Consider the following 13,005-nt stretch of genomic DNA (forward strand, 5'->3'; position numbering starts at 1 on the left):
ACGTTACGCCGACGCTCTCTCGTATCCACATATTCGATCTGCATCGCACAGTCTCTCGATATCTCGCCCGATTTTCCCTTTTCGCTCTTCTTCTTCTGATTGTCGTTGTCTGAATCGAGAGCGAGGCACGAGTGAGAATCGCGCGGTGCCCCGTAGCAGAAGATTATACGGTTTAAATGGATAATTAAATAGCAACGAAACTGACTGAAAGACTGACTGGGGATGATTGCCGGGTAGCGGCGCGAGCATGAGCGTGGAATTGCCGCCCGGGGGCCCCTTTGAAGAGGAGGAGGCTACGTTATTACGGCTCCGTCCTCTCACCCCAAAGTCGCGTCTAAACCGAACGGAAACGTTATAATTATCCTGATTCCCACAAGTCACGAGGTCTGAGCTCTCTACGGTTCCGATTGACGTGGCGAGGAAAAAAGGCCCGGTGCAGCCCTTACCCAGGAAAACAGGACTCTGTCAGTGTTGCGTCGATGACGTTGTACCTTTCGAGCACCTCGGAGACCTCGACTTTTTGGTCTGCCTTGAATAGTTAAATGTCGGCCCGGTGCACAGCCTACGCTTCGGCCCTAAATGCATCATTAGAACTCGTTTTGTGAAGTTTTATCATTTTCGACGTACATATCGTTGTGATGATTGTTTTCTTTCAAATCCGAGGATGTAACGGTAATTAACACTCTCGTGTATGTTATGGACTATGTAATTTACTGAACGTCTGTTCTCCATAGAATTTTACAAAGAATTTTTCGATTAAATCACTATTAATATATTTTTTACTCTTTTCCAGTGCGACTAATTGAGGAATTGTCTAAAAGAAGGGTCCATAAGACAAAAAGCTGAATTGAATAAATGTTAGTTCTGTCATTTTAATATCAGCCACATTTGGCTCGATAATTATAATGGCTCTTAAAGAACCTTGCTCCTTTTATACTCATAAAGTAACATATACCACTTGGGACTTATATATATATCCATGGACCTAACCACCTTTCTTCAGAATATTCTCCAATTTCTTTACAAAATCTACTCTCTAATAATATTATTGCAACATATATCACCTTCTTCCAAACGTTTTTATTGGCGATATCCTACGAAAACAACTTCCTTGCGTAACTTCAGCAAAATAATCAAGCGCCCGACGTTCCATCAGCGAAGTTCTCTGAAAACAACGCCATAACGAAATCGCAGGTGTGCACTTCCCTCGGACCATTAACCGGTCAGTTAATCGCAACCAGTGGTCCCTCTTCGGTGGAGATTAGTCCGGAGTAGCCGTCAGACGTTTCATTAGCACGGTCCAATCAGTTCGATACGGCCTCTAGACGATCCTTAGGGCGCGGGACGCGGCCTAATCAATGAAATTGGGAGACAAAGCCGGGTCAGTAGCTTGGGTCAACGGTCATCGGTTGTCGCGACGATTGAACTACCTCGATCTCGAGGCTAACGCTACCTCGAACGACACAATGAGGTAGGTGTGTCTAGCCGCCACGTTTCAGGGTTCCTCCTTTACGCACCCTTCGTGCTTGTTCTTGACGAAACACGATCGTGGGAGACTTGGAACGCACGTGCACTTCATTCGGTCCAGGGGAAACGCAACGCAGACACGCTCGATGTTCCTCAGTTGTGTACGCGCGCGAATGGACCCCATGGTAGACAGGGTCGCGTGATAATGACAGGCCTGGGCGTTACACGGTGATTGAGGTGGCCGTGTCACAGAGACCCGCTTCGACCACGCCCTGCAGGTCGCCGTACCAATTCGCATCGATTCCTCGGCCACCCTGCCGAATCCTGCTCTTTGACCTCTAAGAAGCTAACAATAAGTTATGTAGTGTTCCGGGAAGATTGGAGCTCGGTGGCTTTCGGCTGAGGGCGATCTGTTTTTGCAGGAGGATCAGGTGGTTCGAGTAAGTGTTAGGGTGTGTTGTGAGACGTTAAAGATACCTTTTATGTGATTTTAGGAATTTTTCGTTGAGGAAGATCTGTTTTTATAGGAGGATCAGATCGATTAAAAGTCTGAAAGGTGTTATGCTTTATGGTGTATTGTAGGACGTTAACATAAGAATGAATAACATAAGAATGAATAATATTGATTAATGGAAGATTCAGGCTTAGGTGTGATAGGACTAGAAATGTTAGTTAAAATTCGTTGGATAATTGGACACGCTCTAAGTATAGTAATGTAAGTCAGTATGAGACAAACCTTGTAGTAATCGATAAGCAACAGTTCCTAAAATTTCCAAGCTGCATTTTTCTTAGACGTGATCTTCTCCTGTAAAAGGAAAGGAATAACGTGTTTTTCATTAGCGGTCTTTATATATTTGTTTCCTTGGTATCTATGAAACATACAATACAAAGACTACGTTTTACAAATTTTTTTAATCCTTCGTCGTTAGAAAGATACAAGTACAGTTATCAACGAAAACTACACATATACGTTTCTATTAATATTCATGGTGCACGTTATCGACGATCACGAAAAATCATAAGAAAGAGCGAAGTCAGTGGTCCGGGAATTTTTCACGCCGTCGAGCCCGGTATGCAGCATACCGGAATAGCTGATTATCGAACGCAAGCAAGCGCGGCCGCCGCAATGACGAGGCAGATTCGCCGACGATATCTATCTGGCAGATGGAGCTCCACGTTTGCTCGGTTCCCGTCGTCGTGATGTTCCAACGGGGGTCAACATCGCGGCGGCATACCATCTTTGGGCTTGGCTTATCTCGTATCGTTCAGAGCTTGCCACGAATAGCCAGCAGGCGCGTCCTCGCGCATACCTCCATACATTCCATTGTATTTCGTCTGTAATTACACCGAAAGGGGACATGGCGCGTCTTCGTTCGGTGCACGGCTCGTCGCTCGGAGAATGCGTTCCCCATCTCCGATTCTAATCAGTATCGTGCATCCCTGACGGCCAAACGTCGCATTGACAGCGCGTTCCGATCGTTGCAAAACCGAGTTTCTGCATTCAATGTTCAAACATCACGGTTCGATCTACTAACGCTCGCGTACACTGGAATGCGTACAGGTAACGAGCTTCGCGGATGTTCTGTAAAGTCGTGTCACCACGTTACACGACTGTTTGACAGACTGTGATCGAGAAATGGTAGGATTATGGTAATATGTATTTTATCCATATATGGGAAATTTAAAAGCGCTATCATGCACAAAGTGCGCATCGTACGCGAAATTATGGAAAATATTCAAAGTGAATTTATCGTTATTAAGATTACACATTTCTTCCCACTTATATCCTCGCATTGCATCCTCGCATCGTTCTTTTAACCAATTCTGATGTTCGATTCTTTAAATTCTCTATATTATATTTATCGATACCAGATTTCAAATTTTTTCTCAGACGTTTTATATACGTATAAACTTCTTTGGGTTTTGTATCTAATTTGTCCAAACATTTTTCAGTGAAGTTTACATAACTGTTTAGAGATAATATATAATTCCTAACTTATGACGTTTATCCTGTAACGTCTACAGATAGCTTATACAAATACTTAAATCAGTGTCTTGCACAGAATTCAGAATTCAGTCGTTACATTGATAATTTGTACCGATTATCGCGTTATGTATAAAGACAGAATGTGCCTTAATACATATGAACGAGAAGTATATGCCGAATAATAAAAATGGACATTCGTCATTCTAGTTTCATTTGTCATAATTGTCGCATTTAACTGTAACTGACGTTTCGAACGTTCAAGCAGACACGTTATATCTCCGGCAAAATCAGAGAATCATCGATCAAGGAGCGTATTACAGTTCTCTCGATTCTGTCTTTTATCCTGGTCCTCCTACCGATTGCCGAGGTCTTGGCTGAGTTTCATCGTCGGGCCCCGGTTTCCATAATATCCAACCGGCTCACGAATCTTCGCGTAGACGATCCTCTCCTCTTAAAGGAAATCCCGTGGAAGTCCTTTCGACGTGCGCCAGCCATTACCTCCGCGCTACTCTTCGCTCTCAGCCCGCTTGCAATAACGGCACATTAGAGGATTTTAACGCCGAAATTGAATAACCCCCGAGACGGTAACGAAGTTATGCTCGCTCATGGAAATGCCTTATATAGCTATCCACCGATGGAAGGAGACAGTCGGAATGAAGGTATTAGGGATGACTGACGCGCTGACGTCGCCGATTTCGTCCTCCGGTTCTCTGGTCCTTTTCCTTCGCGCGCCATTCGCTCGTCCCGCTTCTCGCATCAGCAAAGACCGACCCTCTGCTTTCAAATTGCTCGACCGTGGCAGCTTTACTGCCGGGTTCTTTTTACCCTCGGAAAAACGGTTATTAAAAGTTAAGATAATTGATTTCATCGCGAGTGTCGAATAAACGAGTTAAACTGTTCACGTATACAAGTTTCAAGTTATGAACATACCACGCCATTCTATGAAAATGTTGTGCAGAGTTGGAAGAAAATTTTATAGATGGAATTCGATTGGTTACTTCTCGTAGAATTGGCCAAAAATTTCGCGTATAAAAATAGAATTTTATACCATCATCTGACACCCAGTGAAAAGGAAGAGAGGAAACAACATTAGACAATTCTTTTCCTCTTTACAATAGTTGCCATTTGCCACTCTCTAAATCTACGAGTGATATACATTCGTCAACGATCCCAACGGTAGCACAATTCCATAGCTATGTACCGAGAAATGTTTTTAACCTTTGTAAAATCAAACCCAAGCCTTCGAAAAATTACGAAGCTTCGCAGAATCCTTGCTCCAACGCGTAACACTTTTGCCGCGAGATCTACGGGTACCAGAAGGGTGAAACCGAGGCGCGTGATGACGGGGCGAGATCTCTGCTCCCACGCCCCCAACGCCCCGCTCGTTAGTCGGAGTCAGCAGCGATCGTCATCGACGTGTCATTCAGCGCCGCGGTTATCGAGGGGAAACCCGAGTTTCGAACGAAGGACACGCGGATGGAAAGAGAGAAGAGGATCAGGAAACGGGTCGGTCGGACGTGAAAGTCCGCCCATTCGACATCGGCGACCTGACGCAGCATCGAGAGCCAGCAAATTATCGTGCTCGCGGCGACGTAGCGAGATCGTCGATCGTCGGGCGTTACGTGGATAGCGTAGTCAAGGGTGGACGACGAATCCGGGGGAGGACAGCGGCTTCTTCGTGACAACCGGTTACTGTATCGTCTCGTTTGATCGTAACGAGGATACGTGCGCAATTGGTCCGATCAGGGTGCAAGATGTAGCTCGGCCATTCTGGGGGCCGGGGCGTCGTCGTCGTTATCATCGGCCAGACTTTGGCAATTCTGCGGAAACCAGTCGGTCGGTTGCTTATCGAGGACGATTAATAACGGGCTCGGCTTGCTTCTCGCTTTCCTATGATTTATCGTCTGTAGCCTGGCTATTCGCGCTCGAGAACAGGTTACAAGTTGAAACATTGCGCGATGCTAATGCGCGTACATTGAATATTAATAGACAGTGAAATTAGTTTTCTTCTTTTTACGTTTTTCGGTTCCGTATATCTCGAGGTAGAAGTGGGCGTATCATTCTTTCAGTAATCTTTCGGTGTAATCCTTCAATTAATTTGACGTGGAATCGGTTTGTCACGACGTTAAATTCTCCCGATCCGTTTCTTGCGTTAATTGATCATCCTCAAGGAAAGCGCGTGATACTGATTCTCCGCCGAATTTCATTTTTATTCCAAATCATCGCAGTTGAATTCTGAATATCGAACGCTGGTACCACACACACACCTGTGGATACGCTAAGAGGTTGGAACTCCTTAGAAAAGATACTTCACCAGCTTGCGAGTTTGTACTGATTTGAATTTGGGTCACGAACGATCTCATTGCCTCGAGAATTGTCTTGCAGAGTAGTTCGTTCCACGAAAGGGCCGTGGTTATTTCAGCTACGTCTCCGCTATCAAGGTAGCAGCCCGTGCGATGAGGTTAGCGTACCACGAAAAGGGGTCGTCTCGAGGCAATCGGGCTAAACTACGGACTCATTTACACACTTAGCCGGGCTTCCGCCTCGCTCGTTTCTACCCCAACCCGAGTCGACCGGGAGCACAAATGGTTTTCATATTGTCTTTTTATCGCTCATTTTCATTTTATCGCTTGTTTGGCTGCCGACTCGAGTCATCCGCTTCGACAATTCCGCGTGTCTCTTTCTTCTACCAGTTCTGATTCTACGCTTGAAACGGCTACTATTCTGACCTCTATTTTCTTTCTCGCGTTTCGTGCAAACCTATTTAATCTACCTGACAGTCGTCTAGCGAGCTGTAAGTTTGGAAATTTCGTATATGTAATTTAGACGTCACTAAAAGAAACACGTTATAGTTAGAGAGCTTCAAGTTACAGAATTAAGGTCACGTAGATAATATTTGTAATACTCTTCATGTGTCAATCATCAACTTGTGTGGTACAGATCAAATCATTGACAAATATAACATATTTCCTTCCAGATTTTTCATTTTTTTCAATATCTATTGTACTTCTATTAGTTGATATACTCGTAATACAAGGACAACTGCTACCTTCTTATAAATGACTTCTATAATCATTACTTGCTAATTTATCAGCAATGCGAACCTCATCATATCAGTTGCGGATTAAGCTAAGAAAAATTATAGGAATATTCCTTTTAAATTTCCAAACTCTTTATTAATTCTTGCCCATGCTTCATTTAACGCGCATACCGATCCAACGTTATCTACTCTAATCAACGCGGTTCCGATCGTTTTCTCGTGCGATAATCGCGTAAGTATGGTGGAATATGGTGGTCGACTAAATCAGGCCCGATTTTGCACGGCGACACTGTCGCCCGTAATTCACCACCAGGTCGCGCAAACACTAAATTCGACGAGAATATCGGGCCCCACGAGCCGATGCCAAACCCGATGGTAGCGCGCACGAACGCGCGAGCGGATCCGGCTGCGCATAAAAGCCCGCGGCTGCACCGCAAGCGACCGAACCGCATCATATTTTTACATAATTAGCACGTGGCGCTCGCGGTATTACGTTCCCGGTCCCTCGTACCCCCCTGGTTAACCTCCCCCCTTTGCTCGTTACTTTTTCCCGAAGCCTGCGGTATTTTTGGAAACCGCTGTAAGCCCGCCGCCAATTCCTCTACCCCGTTGTATATCATGTTTCTTGGAGGCGAGCCATAGTATACATGCAACAGAAGCGTGGCTTCGACTCTCCTCTCCGCTCGAACCGCTCTCCTCCCTCACCCCCTCCGTGAAAGCCCATTGTGCGGCCGTGTATACGCGATCCAAGCGATTCTTATCCTAATTAAATCGGCCCAGAGCATTGTCTGCCCGTGGAGTTTCTATCGGATCTTGCCTGGCTACCTAGCGTTCTCTCCATTTGCGGCGGTAACGTCATACCGACGGTATACATCCGCGAGAGGGTCGATTGAGACGTGGCTGCGTATTCGACGAGGATTGATCGTGGTTAAATAAAGAGCGAAGGATTGAGAGACGCCAATTATTTTGGGAAGGCAAGTCGTGACGAGTTTGGGACTCGAAGGGAGAAAGAAACTTTGATGGAAAATTATGGATACGAATTTTGTTATGTGGGAAGCGAGGAATATAACGAGGAACGTAATACGAGGGTGCAAATCAGTGGGAAGTTACAGCGAACGTGTTTTGCTTGTCGTGAGCAGACGAGCTATCGAAAGTATGAACAGACGAGGATTTAAAAAAGTTTGAAGAAATTTTCTAATATAGATTCACGTATTTTGTAATTGTATATTTCTACTTTCATTCTGAATTCTTCGGGCAGTTGTTATATTTATTTTCAAACTGAGAAATGTTAAATAATCCTTGAAAGGTATAAAGGAATGATTTAAAGCAAGTAATCTAGAAACATTTAATTCCTTCGTCTGAGTATTATTAACACAGCTTTTTGAAATAAATTCGCGTCAGTAACTGATGTTCAGAGAAATGTAACCGAAACCACTTTTGTCCTTGACGAAACAATAAGGAGAAAAATTGGCTGGCGACAGATTTATCATTAACCGAGAAAGGCAGGAACAAGCGGAAAAGTCCGAAGGAGTTTCAACTGGATCGTGTTTCGTTCGCAAAATCCAAGGACCGTCTCTCCCCTCCTATTGGCCAAAGTCGCGTCCGCCTCGTTGGTGTATGCATAAAACAATCAAGATAATTGTTGAAGCTACATGGGGACCGGCTGGCTGACTGCTTTCCACCCTCGTCTGGGATCGTGGTAGCTGCCGGAACGGAAGGCAGGCGGAAGTAAAAGGGACAAAGAGGGAAAGAGAGAAGGCAGCAGCTATCCAATTACATTGAAAACAATAGTCTTAAGTGCTCGCGGCGGTCCGTTCTGGCCTGCCCACCCTCCTCCCTCCTCCGTACCGCCGCCGATGCTTTTCCAGGAGGGTCGCCCCACCCCCGCTGGGGCCACCCGTGACGATGCACAACTTTGACTCGCTAAAAGTATTACCGCGAGAAAGTTACAGGTAACACTCCGCGAATTGAATGAATCTTGCAGACACTTCTCATTCCTCCGGTTGAACATTCCCCGATTAAGAAATGATCGTGAGGTCGACGAGGGGATGTCGAAGGTACATGAAAAAGGGGGATGAAGAGGTGAAAAAAAATCGGAAACCTTTGATAGTAGCATTGTCGAGTAGGCGTTTTATTAGATGTTCTTCGTTGTTGACTGGAAGCATGGAAATAAAATACCTTGATCATAAAAATTTTAGTGCGAGAGAATCACGAGGTAAAAGAGAAAAAGTAATACAAGAGTATCAGAAAAAGAGAATTCAGCACTTAAGGAATGTGTGGAGAAACACTAGCGGTGTAACGACATAGAAGAAAGTTACATCGATAAAAAGAGTCTGGTAATGAAATAAAGAAACGAGATCGTGATAAGATGCGGAAAATGAAAGGATAGAAAAACTATGCAATAACTCCATAAAAGAAGCGGAAAGGCAGTAAAAAGACTCAAGGAAATAAAAAAAAAAAAAAGAATGTGAGAAGATACGCGGAACACGAAGAATACATACCCTAAATAAGAACAAGCAACAATGGCATCAGAAAGAAGGACGATAACACTAAAGCGCTTGAAAGAATGAGGTTTCATGAGGAGAATGACTTGAACATGAGTGAAGCTACGACGAAAGATACTTCGAATCTCCTAAAGATTCTCAAGAACATATGCCAGAAATCTGAGAATGGTAGTTTTAGATGAGAGTAGAACTACAAAGTTGCTGATGTGAAAATGCGACATGATATATCTACAGGGCTAGCAATGTACGTACGTAAGTTCGACATTCGTACGAGTTCCATGCTTCCTATGATAAATGGATCCATGGTAACCTCGATTTGTTTGTTCAGTGACGACTTTAATATCGCGGTGGGAATTAATACAAGAGATGAAAATTAAGATGCACGACGCATTGTCCCCGGGGGACGAGCGTTTCGTGTAGCTCGTGATGTAATTAATGTGATTATCCGCGGATCGCGTGCGTTTTTTTTTCTTCATAATGCAGGATATGATTCTATGCTCTGACAGGCCATTCAGCTAGCATTTTAGTCTTGTGTAAAATTGATTCAGTTATTTGTAACATCCATAAATTACGTATGATATCGTTTAATAGTGTTCGGAAGCTTGCTTATCTTTGACAGGATGTTATTCAGTTACAAAATCATAGCTATAAGAATGTAGAATAATATTGATCCTTATTCTGTTTATGGCAATAAAATTATTTCTTGGTGTTAATTGGCTTGATTTCGAAATTATAAATCGTACAATTAAGTTTCTTTTAAATTACTATAAAAATTACTGATATTTCGAATAATGATATCTGAAAAACATAAACATAATAGCAAAAAGAGGGAATATAACTGCTCCGTCTTTTAATAAGTAATATAAACCAATAAAATTGTACATTTTAACAAAATTAATGTATCTAGGTACTTATAGATGGTAATTTATTTTCACTTTTTCTTGATCAGTGATCGTACTGTTTTTATTACGTTTAAAATACTCAAGTAAGAAAGATTTGAATCAAGACGCACCTTTAAATTTCAAATTTTCACAGATTATATTTTTCAGGGATTAACACCGTTTACGAACCAAGACATTTCGCGTGAATGTTTTCGTTGTAACGCGCGTAGGTTCGGGCACGTGTCGTTCGTCTTCCTGTTGCTCGGCGTGCATCGAAGCGGTTGGTGTTGCCGCAAGTGCGAAATTAATGCGAGCAGTAACTTCGCTTGGAGAACGATGAGATTTATACACGAATTTATGGACTCGCGCAGCAAGACCGATGGAATAACCGAGGAGTGCATCATTTATGCATCTAGCTCCGCTTTCGCCGCCGCGCCTTTGAGCTCTTGCCAATGGCGAGCTCCCTTCGCCACTTGTGTCACAGTGAATCATTTTTTCGGTACGGCAAGCGAGAATCTGAATGTATCCTGATGGAATTTTAAAGTGGCGTTTATATACGTGTAATTTTATTTCGACAAATTAGAATTATATTATGACTTTGACGTAGTTAACTCTTAAATACTGTCTAAGATACAAATAAAACCAAGTAAATACTGTAGTTTCACCTTAGTTTATATTTTTTAATTTTCGAAATCGATAATCAGTAATCGATAATCATCCTCTAAATTTCGTTAGAGAAACGAATAACTTATTAAATGTTTTATTACTAAAAGTATTAAAAATAGGAAAGTTGCCGGAATGTAGGGAAAAGTTTGCGATGATATAAAACGAACTTCACATGGAGTGAAATTCCATTCGCTTTATTAAGCATTAACGTTTTAAGTCTCGGCGCTTTAATCGTAAATATTTAATCTTGCAACATGTTCCATTTAATCAACAATTTTTGTACGACCGACGTAAAACCATAATTACAGGCGCGCCTCGTTGGGGAATCATTTTAGCAACAAAGTTATAGCTCGCAAAGTTAACATCGTCCATGTGCCGTTAGGAAACAAGTTTCTGCAAAAGGGTAACGTTAAAACGCAACAAGAGAATAATTTACAACGACATAGCGTGCAACCAGCAACGAAGTTGCTACGACCTTTCTTGCGACCACTAAATCCAGCTTGGTCATGTAAAGCTGTCGTTTCCGAGGGCTTTATCGCCGCGGATCCGTCGATTTCCTTCAATAATTCGCGACACAGAGATTATCTTGTAAACCGCCTATCCAGAACGTGTCCCTCCACCATTGACCTTTCTCCCGTATATCTTGAATGGCCTCTCGTAAACTCTGTCTTCCCTGAAAGCCAATACGAGCATCGAAGGACTGATCGTCGTGCGTGCATCTGCATCGACACAACACGATAAAACGCTTGTTGCTCCGTTATAGAGGGACGACCTTTTTTTCTACCACTCTTCTCTTACTTTTTTCTCTTTTTTCTTCTTCTCTCTTTTTTTTTTATTGTCGTTGTTGCCCAGCAATAAATATAGCATATAGCATTTCGCAGGTGCGTCCAGACGACGCGATGCCCAGTAATGCGACTGCCGTCGCGCAGATAAAAGTCCCCCGTGCCATCTATGCGCTCTGTGCACTTACCTGTTACGCGATAAATCACTCGATAAATTGTTTAAAAGCATAGACTGCCGGGGAACGCGGAACGACCCGGGCTTTGCCCTCGCTTCGACGCTGTGTCGTCGTAAATAACGCGTAAGTTGCGACTGGCTCGCCTCGACTACTCTCGCGTATAGTAAGGAAGATGTAACATTGGCTAGAAATGTTTTCGAGTATTACCATCGAAGGGGAAGATTCGCTGAGTTAGTCGCAGATAGCATGTGATTATGATATTTTGTAAAATGTACGTGGTAATTAGATTTCTAGAGGAAGAAAGTTATTAAGTTCGTTCGTATCTTTTTGTTGTAGCATCCGTACCCTTCGGAAGACCAGAAGAAGCAACTGGCTCAGGACACGGGGTTGACGATTCTCCAAGTTAACAACTGGTGAGTGCCACGAGAAAATTTATTGCGTTAAACTGTTCGAAGAACTCGTAGCGAAATATGTGAAAATTTAGTCTTATTACATAAATATATAATCTTCATTTTTCTTCAATGATTCTTTTTCAACGAATTTTTCTCGAAAAGGTTTTCATCCTTTTTTTTCTCACTTCACTTTAGAGATTTTACTCGAGTTTCATTAAGTTCTTAGAGTATTTTATTTCTGACAATTAAAAGAGTTTTATAGGAGCCTGAATAAATGACAGCGCGATTTGTTACATCCTGTGAATGAAATTCAACATTCCATTCAGATTCAATATTTTAATCTTCATCAGTTTATCGTAAAGGAGACGAAACTTTATTATTAATCGGATACAGATATTTCATTTTAGTCTCTTTTAGTATCAATACAATTAGGAACTTCTTTTCAATCAAATACTAAATAGAATACTTCGACTGGTGTCAAACACGCTATGAATTGTTCGAACAACTCAATAGGTATATATAAATCGATTACATGAATTACAGTCTTTCACAGACAGTTAATATTTCGTTTTCCAACCAGAGACACTTTCTCAATCTTAGCCTCATTGAAACACAAATTTCTTTTTCCTCTTGCCTGGTTACGACATCGATGTTATCCATAAAATCTGAATCGCATTAAGTTCGTCGGTTAAGCTAGTCAAACAGAGACAAGTAGATTAGTTGAACGCGTCGATCGCGCGAAATACGGAGAACTGTATCGACAACACTTTGAAACGTACGCAACCGTGTGGTAGATTTCGAAATTCCCGCGATACCTGTCTCCGCACCACCATTAGACGGCATTGTTGAGCCCGCGGGATTCCTGGCGTGCCCCTTGTCGAAGATAAAGCTGCCGTTTCAATGGGTTTTCGCGTTCCGTTCGAAGGAAAGCTATTGAAGCAAGCTGAAAAGAATTTGACGTATCGGTCTGTCGGCCAGGAATTTAGGAATTCGATTTTTGCGACTCGTAGTTACAACAAAGTAGAATGTGCCAATCTGAGAAATCTTATCTTTTTATTATCGAAAATTTACAAATGGCACCTTTATCGAGAACAAAATTTTATCGATCCG

General features: G+C 42.7%; 1 protein-coding gene across 5 annotated transcripts in view; it reads left to right on the forward strand.

Annotated features, from left to right (window-relative positions):
- hth (Meis homeobox homothorax) overlaps positions 1-13,005 on the forward strand; it is a 502,786-nt gene that overhangs the window by 366,339 nt on the left and 123,442 nt on the right. For all 5 annotated transcript variants that reach the window (XM_033336883.2, XM_076624521.1, XM_033336882.2 and 2 more), the window contains one exon: positions 11,840-11,916. In XM_033336883.2, the coding sequence (XP_033192774.1) occupies positions 11,840-11,916 (77 nt within the window). The remainder of the gene's footprint in view (positions 1-11,839; positions 11,917-13,005) is intronic.

This window comes from Bombus vancouverensis, chromosome 14 (assembly GCF_051014615.1).
Source record: "Bombus vancouverensis nearcticus chromosome 14, iyBomVanc1_principal, whole genome shotgun sequence".
NCBI classification, from domain to species: domain Eukaryota; kingdom Metazoa; phylum Arthropoda; class Insecta; order Hymenoptera; family Apidae; genus Bombus; species Bombus vancouverensis.